Source organism: Chrysochloris asiatica, unplaced genomic scaffold, assembly GCF_000296735.1.
Source record: "Chrysochloris asiatica unplaced genomic scaffold, ChrAsi1.0 scaffold00139, whole genome shotgun sequence".
NCBI lineage: Eukaryota > Metazoa > Chordata > Mammalia > Afrosoricida > Chrysochloridae > Chrysochloris > Chrysochloris asiatica.
The window spans coordinates 1,164,369-1,180,039 of record NW_006408657.1 but is presented as its reverse complement, the minus strand read 5'-3'; the positions used below and the strand labels follow the sequence as shown (position 1 = coordinate 1,180,039).

Genomic DNA, 15,671 nt, shown 5'->3' with positions numbered 1-15,671 from the left:
CCATAGCACTACAAACTACTAGATGAGTGGTGGCTTATATAACTATTATTTATTATAGGCTTATTGTGTGCTGGACACTATTCAAAGAGTTTTATAAAATATATTCCATATAATTTTTAAAACAACCCAGAAAATAACTATCATTACTTAATATTTAGTGAAGCCAACTGGATTAAAGTGTTTTCAAAATTATATGACTTAAAAGAGAAAGAGAAAATGAAGACTTAAAACCTATGTCAATTTCACTCTACTTTGCCATTAGTTTGCATTGGAAAGTGAGAATGGGGCCTATATCAGGAGCAGGCCAACCTCTCACAAAAGGAGAAAGTGTGGGCTTTGAAAAAAATCCTCCAGCAAAGAGAATACCACATACTTCCAAAACCTCTGCACTACGTCATCTTGATTTTCTCATATCTGAAATTACTTGGTACCCCATTAAGTACTCCAGAACTGTACCAAACTTTGGACTATTTTTCCCCTTTGGTAGGGAGAGAAGGGGAAGCTACAAACTACATATTACTTTCCATTTGCATCCATTTTCACAATCATTTTGTGTTTTCTCTTGTTGCATTCCATATATCTCACTCAGTCCACTGCTTCGGATCTGTTTGGCAGTCTCTATATTATGTGGCGCTGTGGGTTAATGCACTAGACTGCAAAGTCGGGTTGAACCTCAGGTCGGCAGTTCAAGCTCATCAGTCACTACTTGGAAACCCTGTACAGGATTGCTATGGGTCAAAACCAACACGACAACATTTAACAACAACAGCATATTTAATGTTGCTGTTGTTAAGTGCTGTTGAGTCGGTTCTGACTCATAGCGACTCTGTATAGGGTTTCTGTGGAGTGTCTGGTGAGTTTGAACCGTCAACTTGCAATTCAAACAAATCATATGGTCCAGTGTTTATCTTACAGCTCCACAGCAGGACTCCCTTCGTATAAATGGTCGTGGTGGTGGTGTGCTGTCTAGCCTGTTCCAACCCTATTTGGGGTTCCAAGGCTGTGAATCTTTACAGAAGCAGAAAACTTCGTCTTTCTCCCACAAAGCAGCTGGTAAATTCAAACTGCTGACCTTGAGTTAAGCAGCCCAATGTATAACCACCACATACCATAAAATTCTCTTTGAATGCTGAAGACAATGCTATCTAATATTGTCTAATATTAGTGCTAGATTTGATAAGATTTAGGGGTCCTAGTGAGGCACTGTAGGATAATCACTGGGCTGCTAACAGCAAAGTCTACAGTTCAAACCCACCAACCACTCCTTGCCCTATATAGGATCACTGTGAGTTAAAACTGACTCGATGGCACAACTGGCAGAATTAATAATCAGATAAAAAAGCCCCTGGAAAACAAAAATCAAAGATAATCTAATGTAGCATAAAGGTACCGTAACATAACCTGGTGGTTAAGACTTGGCTTCTTGAGTTTAATCTGGGTACATTGGTTTTTAGCTATGTGACCTCGGGCATTTTATTTAACCTCTCTGTAATTTAAAATGAATACAATAAGAATGCCTACCCTAGAGAGTTGTTGAGAGGATTATTTGAGTTTATGTAGATAGAGTGCTTTGGACAACGCCTTGTGTAGAGTAAGTCTGATGTATGCTATTGCCGCTACTGCCATTACTTTTGTTGAGTAACAAATACCTTCTTTTCCTGCACATTAGTTACTTTTCTTCTCAAATAACAGAATTAGTAAAAGAAGAGAAACATTTGATAGAACATACTATGAATGCATGACTAAGACTTGAGAATAAATTTTCCTGGTTATGGCAAATGCAATATTGTTGTTGTTGTTAAGTGCCGTCGAGTCGGTTCCAACTCATAGCGACCCTGTGTAGGGTTTCTGAGGAATGGCTGGTGAGTTCGAACTGCCGACCTTGTGGTTCAAATGACCTGGCAGTCCAGAGCATTATCCTGCAGCGACACACTAGGACTCTTACCTAACATATGGAAAGTACATTTTGGTTAATCTGGGCGGCCCTGTGTAAACCCCACCTAAATTCCAATAGCAACCTCCTGCTTTTCTGTGGGCCATAAGTCTGAAGTTTAGTCTTAAAACAAAATGCCATTATGATAGCAGCACTATCAAGTCGGTCCTAATTCATGGATACCACATATGTCCTATTGTGGCAGTTGTATGCAAATGTGAGCATGTTCCTTCTCACTTATCCCATGGATGTCTTTTCCCTTACTAGGACTGGGACTGCCGATCTTCATTGACAAATCTTCACTATACATGCCAACTTCCTAAAGAGAGCATTAATTTTGTTAAGTGCCACCGAGTCGGGTCTGCCTCATAGCAATCCTGCAAAGATTTTCCAAGGAGTGACTGGTGGGTTTGAACCTCCGGCCTTTTGGTCTAGTGCTTATCCTACAATGCCACACCACGACTCCTACTCACCCCCATATCAAGGACATCTTCCTAAATCCTATCACCTGACTAATTTCCTACAGCCTGCCATTCCTAAAAGGAGCCCTGGTGGTAAAGTGGGTTAAGCATTGGTCTACTAACTGCAAGTCTTTGGTTCAAACCCACCAGCCATCCCTAAAGAACATGTTCATACAATGTTTGTGCTAATGAGCTTATGGCTAATAATTCACCTGGCTTTTGTAGACAAAGGGGTGAATTTCTGTTAGAAGCATTTCTGGTTTGGCTGCAGGATATTTTGTAGTAAGGAGGCCTTTTTTCAGCACAGTGTTTGCTCACTGGTGGTTCTGGTCACCAATTGTAAAGAGAAATAGAAAGGGTAGTCGTAATTTCATATTTCATGCAGATGTTTGAGCAAGACTATGATATTTAATGTCGTTGTTGTTATTAAGTGCCATAGAGTCTGTTCTCACCCATAGTAACCTTGTATAGGATTTCCAAGGAGCATCTGGTGAGATTGAACCACCAGCCTCATGGTTCAAACCGACTTTTCAGTCCAGCGCATTAACTCACAGCGGCATACCAGGACTCCATGATATTTTTTGTACTCACATGGATTTATTTGTTTTGATGAGACCTAATGATATTTATTAAGGAGCTCTCATAGCATAGTGGTTACAAGTCAGGCTGCTCATCTCAAAATCAGCAGTTCGAAGCTACCAGCTGTTCTACAGGAGAAAGATGTCTGCTCCCGTGAAGATTTACAGCCTGGGAAACCCTATGCAGAGTCACTATGAGTCAGAACCGACTCCATGGCACATAACCACCACCTCCAATGATATTTATTGGTAGTGGTGGTGGTTATGCGCCATGGAGTCGGTTCCAACTCACAGTGAACCTGTACAGGGTTTCCGAGGCTGGAAATCTTTATTGGAACAGAAAGCCTCATCATTTTCACGCGGAACAGCTGGTAGTTTCAAACTGCTGACCTTAAGGTTCACAGTCTGATTTGTAACCACTACGCTACCAGAGCTCCTTGTGATATTTATTAGGTCTCATCAAAACAAATCAATCCTTGTAAGTAAAAAAATAATGTTAATGAAAATCAGAAGTGTTGTCTTTCAATATGCTTTTCCCCCTCAAGTTGTTTCCCCCTCAATAGTAGTGTCATTGTTCACTTCCAATAACTACTGTATCTTACACCCAATGTATAGAGCCAACGGGGTGGTGGAGACAAGGTCTGCTACGGTCAAGAGCCCAACATCCATTTCCCAGCTCTAACACTTAGTAAATATGAGAATCCGTGCAAGTCCATTAAGTACCTTTGAGTCTCAGTGTTCTTATTGGTAAAATGTAGACAATATGACACGCTACATTGGACCAGGTGGAGGACTACCTAAAGTGGCACAAAGCCCATTACTGTACATGTGTCATGTTGGTACTAAGCCACCATTCTGACCTAGAGAAGTACTGCTGGAGTGAGTTACCTTCCTGCCAATAGTAAGATGTTACTCCGGCCACTTGTGAATTTCTCAGGAGAAAGGTTTTTATCCCAGTATCTATGAGTTTTGGCAAGAAATTCTCATGAATATTTAGTTGGTAATGTGAATGAATTAAATAAAAAGTGTACACGAGATTTTAGAAAAATCAAAGGTAAAAATGTCTTTTGCATTTCTCATATTTCTTCCCATGGTGCTAAGACTAGAAGCATTATCAGTTCTCAATAAATACTTGTTTATCGATTTTATATTCTCTTCTTTTTTGATGATACAACAGAGTGTTTATATGCATTGTAATGTACATAGCAAGGATGAAAATTTAGCAACTTAATGAATCAACATCCTATTTAGCTTGGGAAGCCCTCTCATTGATTCAACAGAGAAAATGTTGATGTCTTCTTGAGATATGTGTATGTACATACTCTTGTGGAACTATTGATTAAACCTGGGTCTCTGCTTTATGTGCAGTTCATAAAAATTCAAATGTACTGCTAGTTATGTAATATAATAAATATTATATTGAGCAACTAAAAGTTTGGTTGTAATTCTCTAAGTTTATACTCTGGGGTGCAGTTATAAGTAGTATACAAATCAAATGAAAAACAAGAAGAAAACTTAGGAAAGGAAAGGAAAATAAGGGAATTCTCTGGATAAATTGGATCTGGCTGTTCTTTGTTGTTGTTAAGTGCCGTCGAGTCAGTCCTGACTCATAATAACCCTGTATAGGGTTTCCTAGGAACGGCTGGTGAGATTGAATCGCCAACCTTGCAGTTCAAACCGACCTTTCAGTCCAGTGCATTAACCCATTCAGATAAGTTATTTCACTGTTCTCTTCTGCTGAAGAAGTGACAAGTTTTTCCATGTAGTTATAGAAGCATCAAATGGATGTATATTTGACCAAATGCCAATCTGTAAGAAACCCAATATCAGATTTCCACCAATTATGATCTTTTCAAAACCAGACTATATACTCTTTCTGAATATGCCTCGTTTTGATGGGATAGAGAGAGATGCTACTTACTCTGTATTAGTATTTCTGTTCTTTCAGCTTTCGATGTGGCTCTATCCATATCCCCCCTCCTATCGCTCAGTCAAAGAGAATGGGACAGCATTCTTTTTAGAATCCATCAGTGATACTTTGGCTGCCAAAAACTGTGACAGGAAACATTCATTGTCCATCTACCTCACTGCTACAGCATTCAAAACTCTGCAGCTAGGAGGCTGTGACTGAAAACACAAGTCAGTTCAATTTTTAAAAAAGACAGAGAAGGAGGTGGGGAGGAAAAACAACTTTTCTAGTCTCACAGATCAATCCAATTGTTCGGAGCTTCAGAATGAATTTTTAAATTTGTTGAACAGAAGCATACAAATCTCTAAGAGCAAGTCAGATAATGTACAAAGCCTCCATTCATTGTGTAGGCAGAAAGGAATGCTGGTACCCGGCAGCACTCTAAGGAATGTTCTGATGGGAACAAGGAGGGAAACACATATATAAAATGAATTTATAATGTCTCTGGCTTATAATGGCAAAAATGATAAGAAAAGTTGGCTGTTTAATATAAATTGTCAGTTGCATATTCCAGGCCTCCTCTCTTTGAGGTCCCTCCCACATCCACTGGCCTGGCTACCGTTTAGAGAGGAGTACAAAGTGGCTGTTTATTATTATTGACTGGTGTGTCCTGTGCTCCGAAATTCATCCTGTCAACAGAATGTAAGCAAAGTTGGCATTTTAAAGCAGGGCGCTTTCAGTCACTGGGGTTTTCTCAGGATTGCTATGCAACAGGATCATTGCTGTAGTCCCCGGTTCAAGCTGAAAATGTTACACAGGAAGACATACCATGTAAAGGTCAGATTCTTCTACTATGATAATTTTCTTGATCTGTGTATATACAAATGAATGCATAACTCTTATCAAGATCCTAAGGACTTCCCACCTGCCAAGCCTAAAAATACGATAGCATTTTAAATGGGAAATTTTGCTAATCAATGTATGATGCTGTGAGGTCAAGATCTACTTACCGTGAATTGTCCGGAGAATTCTTTCCTATCGGAGACCAGCACCATCCTTTTCATTAGTCTCTGCATGCTTTCATGGTCAGAGACAACTCTATACATGTGTATAGCAGATGTGACGTGACCCATAGTGTAATCAAATGATTGGCATAGAAATACGCTTTTCACGGACTAGTGTTTCTATATCAGTCTCACAAAAAGATCTATTTTATCCATGGAAGAGGAACTATAACTTCTGAAATGTATAGTGATCAATACTTGGGGTGAAAACTACTTTCCAGTTCAGAATGACAAAGAATAAGTTTACTATACCTAATGAGATGCTCATCTTTATTTGAAATGAACAAATGAACATGGGGGCTTCAAAAAGTTCATGGAAAAAGTCCATTATCTTTTCATTCCATTTGTCCACAATCTGTTTTGAAGCTCCCGCACATCTTGTTAGTGGCCTCCTTGAAATGTCTTTTGAATTTAACCTGTACTTTTGAGCAGCTTTTCAAATTCCCTTTCATATAGCTGGTAACTTTGGTTTGGTAATTATGCTTGTATTCTGTGTTCTTGCTGTCCTGTAGGACCTCCAAGGAGAAATCGAAGCTCACACGGATATCTATCATAACCTGGATGAGAATGGCCAAAAAATCCTGAAATCCTTGGAAGGTTCAGATGATGCGGTCCTGTTACAAAGGCGTTTGGATAACATGAACTTCAAGTGGAGTGAGCTGCGGAAAAAGTCTCTCAACATTAGGTAGGAAAAGATCAGGAGCAAAAAAAGCCAAAAATGAATTAAAATGGCAAAAATTTTCCTAGCACAAGTAGCTAATGTCTCATATGTTTATGCAAATCACCCAATTTCAGAATGATTCATTTTATTTTGAATAAATGAATCATTCATTTGCTTGGTATGGAGATGATACTTAAGGGTTCAGATTAGATTAAAATGGTGATGTTTTATAACCACAGGAGAGATGCATATTAAGATGTTAGAGTGAATTTAAATGAGGAGCACAGTATACTAATTTCATCTAATTCTCCCTTGGCTTATCATAGGGTTATACAGAAAGTGATAAAATGAACGTATGTTTATTATGGGATTCTTTCTTTGGCATTCCTCTACAGGAATAACAGAGGATATCCTTTAAATACTAATAGCACATTATAATTAACAATTTAAAGGAGACCTCTAGGGCTCCTGCAGTTAAGGAATGAGTATAGACATTTTCTGTCTTTTACTTTTTCTCAGAGTTTGTTTTGTTTTGTTTTTTAAAGAATGCATCCTCTGTAACCTCAGCTTTTACCTGCTGTGTGCTCAACACCTTTGTACTTTGCCCCTTCCCACGGATTAATTGTCTTTTGAGAAGTTAATGTATGCATCTTGGCCTCTTAGGGAAGAAGAATCCATGAAGTTTTGGCTGCATCTATTTTGTAAGCATCCTGTGGTGGCAGAAAAGAATAGAGACAGCAATTGAAATGGTCATGATTGACCTAAATAACCTAGGAAGTATTAGGAGTACAAGTCAGACTTCATAGTTTCAAATCAGTGGAAAAACAACTTTTCTTTATAAATCTACATTGTCCTTTCTTCTGTATCTAGAGGAGAGGTGTTAGTAGACAAATGACCTTAATAATAGTTATGAGGGAATGATTTCAATGTTGGGTGTAGTTATTTCTAGGTACTAAGCTTTCTGAAGGAAGATTTTTTTTTTTCTTCCTTCTTTGTATTTTTTTCAAAATTACCCACAGTTGCAACATAGAACATGTTTACTTCTACAAAGGGGCTTTAGAAAGGCCATGGGAAAATGAAATGAAAAGACCATGGAATTTTTCAAAGAACTATTTGAAGCCCCCACATATAATGAGAAAATAATATAACTGAACTTAAATTAATTCAAAAACGTTTTAATGAAATTCTGTACTTAATATGAAATAATAGTAATAATAGTAGTATAAGCTGGGTCCCTCTATAGATCATGCCATGGTATAAGCATTTTATATTTATCAATTAATTTAACATTCTCAGCAAGTCTAAGAGATTGAGTCCATTACTGAACTCTTGTTATATTTAAAGAAACAGAAGAAAGAAGTTAAATAACTTGCCCAAGATCACATAGTTAGTAAGATTTGAATCCAAGGAGTCTGGCTTAAGAGTCTGAACTTTAAACCAGGATTTTATACCATAACATATAAAAGAGAAAAGAAAAAGGCAAAACGGACCCTAACTTTTACAAATCGGTACATAATAATAAGTCAAAGGATGAAATAGAGAAACATGTTCCTAGGAGTAGAAAAGGATTTCTTTTATTTATAATTTGTTTCAGGTTTACCCCTCAGCTTTTAAGACATTCATTTTGATCTCGCTATTTTGTTCATGAATTTTGTACCGATGTGTTGGTGATAGGTCGGGGGCAGCACTAGGCAATGGCGTTTTCAAAGATCGGAAGGCTCTATTAGCTGTCTACAGCTAAAACTCAAAGAGAGGTCAGTGTGTGTAATGACAAAGGCCACTTTCATAACATCTGTCATTAAAAAGGAATGAAACATGTGAGATGGAAAAGATATTGGTAGGTAAAGTAAAGAAAAGAAAGCTGTTCTCGTTTTTGCTGGAAAGAGAAAGAAAGGTGCCTGAGCAGTTCAGAACATCACTCAGTGCCTTCTCTCTCCTTCATGTGAACTTGATGAAACAAAAGGAGAATTGAAAGCGGCAAACAGCATGTCAGACAAAATATGGACTCTTCATTCTCAGCAATTTCCCATATGCCAGCAAGTGCAGTTTAATTCTTGCTGTCATTAATCAAGTAGAAAACAGTTCCCTTAGCTTATCTAAGGTGCTGGAAATTCTAGAATGTAAATATTCAGATCAATGACTTTGGCCTTTAAATAAGCCTCTCTAATAATACAGGATGTGCTATAAGCACTCCTTTATAAAAAAGCAAAGAAGTCATTCTTCATATCAAAGCAATTTCATTTATTTCCTGACACTGTGTGGAAATAAGGGTATCAGTCAATCCGCATGGAATGGCAGTGTTCAGTTGAGAAAAGCGTAGTAGAGGTAGCAATGAGATGATTAAGGAATAGGATAGATGAACTCTGGAAGAACCATTGATGCTTAGAAACTTGCTTTGCAAATCTGATCAGTTCCTCAACTGGAGTTATTTTATACTGAGAAGTTACCACAACTAAAAATAAAGATATCCCCCCAAAAGAACAAAAGTCTCATGTCTGCCCAAGCTATAATAAATTACACTAAAAATTACAGTTGATTCATAGTTTTATGAGGGATTCTGAAGCCATTTTTAAGTATTCAAAAATGAAAACATTTCTGAATGCTTAATTTCACAGGGGTGTCTGTTTTTTCAAACAAAGCCAAACAAAACAAAACATTGGTTTGAACCAGAATGATTCTGAATTTTCCCTTTATGTGCCACCGGCTCATAAGAGACAGCCTTGGGCTTCTGTATCTAAGTCTACATTATCTCCTTTTTTCTTTTGCCCTTTGCGGTTACAATTCTTATTACATTCTTCATCATTTATGCCCTATTAAGAGATCTGCCTTTGTTTCTTTTGGATTTTTTGTTTGTTCTTTTTTTTACATTTTCAGACCATCTATTTCACATTTACAACAATCCTTTTCCTTGAACACTGTTTCTTGTCACATTCCTGTTTTGTTCAAGAACTTCAACCTTGTTGGTGCCCATATATTCACTCATTCATTCATTTGTTCATTCGACACATTTATTGGGGGCCTCATATGAGTCCTAAGGAGCTCTGGTAGCTATAGTGGTTATGAATCGTGCTGCTAACCTCAAGGTCGTTCCTCAGGAGAAAGATAAGGCGGTCTGCTCCCGTAAAGATTTACAGCCTCGGAAACCCTGTACAGGGTCACTATGAGTCGAAACCTACTCCACGGTACTTAACAACAACAAATCTGAGTCCTGGTGTAGCGCTGTGGGCTAATGCGTCAGACTGCGAAGTCGTTTGAACTGCAAGATCGGTGGTTCAGGCTCACCAGCTGCTTCTCGGAAACCCCATACAGGATCTCTATGGATTGGAATCTACTCAACAGCACTTACCAACAATGTGTGTTAGGATCCTGGCGTGGCTCTATAAGATAAGCCCTGGACTGCTAACCACAAGGTCAGAAGTTCAAATCCACCAGCCACTCCTCAGAAACCTTATACAGGGTGGCTGTGAGTCGGAACCACCTCACCGGCACTTGTTAGACATTCTTCTAAGCACTGGGGGGCTGGTGGTTGTGGTGGTTGTGACTGGGGGCATTGTTGTTGTTGTTGTTAAGTGCCATCGAGTCGATTCCGACCCATAGTGACCCTGTGTAGGGTTTCTGAGGAGCAGCTGGTGAGCTTGAACCGCCAACCTTGCAGTTCAAATGGCTTTGCAGTGTGGTACATTAACCCACAGCACCACACCAGGAAAAAAAATAGAAAAATGAAAAAAAGAAGTTCTGTTGCCATGGAGTTTATTTTACTCACTAGAATCTAGTGGAAACTCCATTCTCTAGCAACTATTCCTATTGGGCCCCTGCTAAATTCCTTCCCTTTTCTGCTCTTCCTTTCTCTGACTTTCTTCAGCTTCTGCTCACCAAGTAGCAATCAAGTTATTGCCAGCAGGGATACTGAAAAGAGATTCTGCTTTCTAACCCTACTCCACGTCTTCTTTGATTCCCTCACTCTCCTATCTGAGCCTATACAATACTGGTCCTCACACCCTCTCTTCTTCCATTCTCTGCAATTTAACTCAAATTCCATAATGACAATGACGATTTCCTTCACCAGCTATTTCCTGCACTCTTCTAATTTACACTTGATGGCAAGTTACTCTAAGTATTCATGAGTTGTTACATAGGGTTATGCTTGCTGCCTCCAGCAAAATTAGATGAGCTCTAAATCAGTTAGTGAGAAAGAGTAAAAGAGTCCCGGTCTAGCAATTGGAAGATCTAGTTTCTTCTCTGACTCTGTTAATAACTATCCAGCATATAATCTTGAGCCTGTCATTTACATGCTTCAGACTTCAATTGTCTCCCTCACTGAAATGAGGAGCTTTGAACAAAGAAATGAGTGGTCTCTACAAGTTCCCTTGCAATTCTAGAGTTCTATTATTTAATTCTGCAGTCACTCTTTATGAAACTGGGAAAATTATTGAACTTTTCTTCCTTGGTTTTCTCATATTGAAATAGGACTGATTAATTTCAAAGAAATGGTGTCAAAGTAAATAGAATGTCTTTGAAAGAAACGAATACTCTAATTGAAATTGTATACTGCTACCTCATAATTTAGATGAAGAAAAATATATACCACTTGCATTAGTACATCCCAATTTGTCCAATAGGTAAACAGATAGTGTTGGTTAAACACTAGCAGACAATTGAAAAAATTAACAAGTTAAAATGAGGGAAACATTAAGTGATTTTAATTTTTTTTACTCACATGTGTACACAAGCACACAGTTTGGGGTGGCGTTAGTCCACATCAGGCTGGTGAATATTCAGAAAAAAAAATTTCTTTTTGTAAAATATTCAAGATCCACAAAACTTACACTTTTATTTTGAAGATCTTAATAATTTGATACATGGTAAAGGGAATTTTTTATATATATAAAGATTTCAGTTTAAACTGCCACCACATCAGTTTTCCTGATTGTTTTATATATTGTTGCCTATGAGATTCACATAATTTGTTTTCAACAAAATTTTCATCCTGTAAGATTTTGAAACTTCAGGGAAAATCTTGTAAATGGAATATAAAACATTCACATTTAATAAATTTTGAATGCTAATTTGAGAAGTGAGAACACTAACATATAATATAGTCCACAGCCACAATAAATCTCTTCCGGAGTGCTTGGTATTAGAAGTTAGAATTGTTGGTTAAGTGCCGTTGAGTCGGTTCCGACTCATAGCGACCCTGTTTAGTGTTTCCAAGGAGCGGCTGGTGAATTTGAACTGTCAACCTTGTGGTTTAAACCAACCTTGCAGTCCAGTGCTTTATCCTACAGCACCACACCAGAACTCCAGAAGTTAGAATTCTGTTATTCTTAAGAGCCATCGAGTGTGTTCTGACTCATAGCGACTCTGTGTAAGGTTTCCAAGTAGTGGCTGGTGAGTTTGAGCCTCCAACCTTAAGGTTCAAACTGACCTTGTGGTCCAGTGAGATTCCTGCAGTGCTACACCAGGACTCCAGAAGTTAGAGTACTTCAAGGTGTTCTTGTCTTTTGTTTGCCATAATAGAAAACAAAGGAAGAACCAAAGGAAACAGAATCTTTCTACCTTTGAGAGAAAATGTAATTTGGGCATTGAGTACCTCTGACCTCTTTCTCTTAATCTTGGAATGTTAATTATTTTGTGAAGTTGGATTTCATGACCTATCTAAAAACATGGAAAAAGAAAAAACAAAACAAAAACAAAAACCTTTTATTTGGACTTCATGCTCTCTATTTAAAGTCCCAAAACTCTTGCTTTATTTCTATGGCTCCTTATTATTTCTGCATGTGTACCCTGTTTTGTTTTGTTTTTTTCTTTTCTGTATGCTGAAGTGCTATTTTATTACACTTGGGTACCCAAGATATACAAGGATATATCATTAGTTTTATGAAGGAAGTCAAAGTGAAAAATGAATTCAATATAGCACATTTTGCTTTAAGAATACAAGCCTTTCAGAGTAAAGTTTTATTAAGGATTTCAAAGTAGGCATCAACCAAATTTCACTTGAAATATCTGTGTCTAGAGAAATAACAATCACTTTAGAAGCCCCTATATTTCTTTGAGTGTTGACACTGAAGAGTTCCTTAAAGACCAAGCAAAATATCCCAGCATATGTGCATGTTCTACATCGTAACGAAACCTTACAAAGTGTAAGCATTATCTGCTTATTAAAGATCAGCACTTGCCTTGTTGAAATCTAATAACCCCTAAGCCTGTCTCTTTACTCATAAAAATTAATAGACATAGCTAAAAGCTAAATATGCCATCCAAACCTACTCTTATTTTCTGGTAGCATAGTGGTTACGAATCGGGCTGCTAACCTCAGGTTCAGCAGTTCAAAACTACCAGCTGTTCCGCGGAAGAAAGATGAAGCTTTCTGCTTCCGTAAAGATTTACAGACTCGGAAACCCTGTGCAGGGTCGCTATGAGTCGGAACCGACTCCACGGCACACAACAACAAACAAAAATGTAAGGGTAAATAGAGTTTATTTGGCAATTAGCAAGATACATTTTTCTTGGAGATCCAAAACACTTGGCTAAAACTACTAAGGTTTAACACTTCCTCATATAGTAAAGGTTTGTAATTCCCATTTTGCATGTCTAAAAAAATTAATAATAGCAGTTGAAGTTATGTGCTTCAGGACCAGTTTTCATCACTTTGATTCGGTTTCCTCATTTCCAAAACAAGAGGGTTCAACTCAAATCTCTAAGGTCCCTTCCAGACAGAAATGTCATTACAATACAAAGAACCATTTTCAAAAGGAGACATTTCTAACATAAGCATAGGTTAATCATTTAGAAATATTTGGTATACACTCTTGCAAATAAAAACAGGACAGCTTTCCCCAGCAAATATACTAGAAATGTGTTTTAAAACACTTAACAAGCTTAACATGATCAAATCAAATGTTTTCTCAGCTCACAGTATTTCATTACATTTAGATTCTCCTTCAAAATCGTGTCACTGAAAAATACCACCTCTGTCCTATAGACACCAACAAGTAATGCTTTGACCATATCTGAAATACTTGAAGAATTATTTCTCAAAGAACAGTCTTGATACTTACCTTCAGAGTTTGCAGCTTCCTGTTAAAAATACGTGCCAGATGCAAGCCAGAAATTCTGGAGATGGGATCTAGGAATCTGGATTTTAAACGACCTGAATGGCACTATAGGAGAAGCACAACCAAAAGGTTGGCAGTTCAAATCCACCAATTGTTCCTTGGAAGCCCTATACTGACTGGGTCACTATGAGATGGAACTGGTTCAAGGACACATAACAATAGCTCAAATTTTAGAGTTTCTGGGTGGTGCCAGTGGTTAACATGCTTGGCTGCCAGTTAGAGCCCACCAGGAAACTTTTCAGAAGACAGGTCTGACAATCTCTTTCTAAAAACCAGCCATTAAAAACCTTGTGGAGCATAGTTCTACTCTGATATACTTGGATCACCAAAAGTCAGAGTCAACTCAGCAGCAACTGGCTGGCACAAAAGTTTGAGAACTGTAACTTTAGATTGCATACCTCTGTGTGTGCATGTGTTGTTTGAAACCAAAAGTCTTTATCTGATTTTCCTTTTCTTTCCAAGCCCTCACCCAGTGTCTTCTGGTAACCTAAGTCTTTTGCTTAGGTTTGGTCCTCATATCACATTTTCCCTTTCATTCCCATGCTTTAGAAGAGAATAACTAGTCATATGGTAACTAAGGGGACCAAACATAATGAGTCCTGATGTGACACTGTAGAATAAACACTGGACTGTTAACCACAAGTTCAGCAGTTTGAATCCACCTGCTGCTCTGTGGGAGAAAGATGAGGCTTTCTGCTTTCATAAAAATTTACAACCTCAGAAATTCTGTACACGGTCTCTATGAGTTGGAACCGACTCAATGGCACACAACAAACATAATGAAATTTTACCTAACTCCATAAGTAAGGAAAAGTTACCTAACCCAGATGCATGACAACTTTTTTTTTTTTTTAAAGCTTTTATTGTGAATTGAGTGATAGTTTGCAGGGAAAATATCAGTTTTGCACTCATCCTATCATATTTTGTTTCATTGCAATGATTACAATTCCCTCCATGTATTATCATTCAGTAGGATTTGTTTCTACTCCTTCAGGGTTTTTTGCTTTGTTTTGTTTGTTTTTGCTGTACACAAAAACAGTCAGGAATATATAATCATTTAAACAACAAAAGGGCGCATTCTGCAAGCCTGCCTCCTGGCCACCAGCACACAGCCTTTCTCGTTCCACGAGTCTAGAGTCCTCAACTGCTTTATCTCTCCATGTCCTCAACTCTGCCTCCATCTCTGGTGTCGCTGCTTCTCCAGATAGGGTTCCACATTCTGCTTGTGCTCTTCTCTTTTGATGGTCCTAGAGTCCTCTGTTTCTGGAATGTAGGGTTAACTATCATCCCCTTTATGTTACAAAACTTCTACCTTTATAGTTGTGATGATTGCAATTAGTCATGATAACAGTCACTCACTATTGAATCATAAGTATCTTACCCCCTCTCCTTTCACCAGACCCATCTAAACAAGATAAAAACTTTTCAGTGGGGATTCTACCTTCCCCCACACACTCTGAAACTAAACTCCCTCTTGAAACCTTGTAAGCCAGTCACTTTATGCCTTTATAGCTCCCTTCCCCCCGCCCCCATTTTAGGTAGTCTATGTCTAAGTTGCCTGTCCCTATCAGCCCAGTGTACAGAGGGGATAGGTTTGATCCTTGGTGTGAATGAAGACTTCTTCCCTCTAGTTGAGCTCTGGTCATCAAGCCATCGAAGTTAGGTCAAATACGTACTATCTACAAGTTCGTGCATTCTTGTGTGTCTCCCCCGCCCCACTTCATATCAGCTGGACACTACACTCTCAGCTCTAGCCCTCCATAGCTAGGTCAATGTTCATGGTTTAGGAGTTCCAAAGTCTCGCCAAACTTCAGACCAACTAGCCCTTCCTCTTCTCTCTCTTATCTAATAGTCGACAGGAGTCTATGGAATGTGGTTGAATTCAGCCAATAATACTAAAGGAGGAAGTCCAAGGTGCATTGAAGGAACTGGCAAAGAACAAGGCACCAG

General features: G+C 38.3%; 1 protein-coding gene across 4 annotated transcripts in view; it reads left to right on the top strand.

Annotated features, from left to right (window-relative positions):
* Window positions 1-15,671, top strand: part of LOC102838260 (dystrophin-like) — a 3,237,302-nt gene that overhangs the window by 2,689,033 nt on the left and 532,598 nt on the right. For all 4 annotated transcript variants that reach the window (XM_006870143.1, XM_006870144.1, XM_006870145.1 and 1 more), the window contains one exon: window positions 6,458-6,630. In XM_006870143.1, coding sequence (XP_006870205.1) covers window positions 6,458-6,630 — 173 coding nt within the window. The remainder of the gene's footprint in view (window positions 1-6,457; window positions 6,631-15,671) is intronic.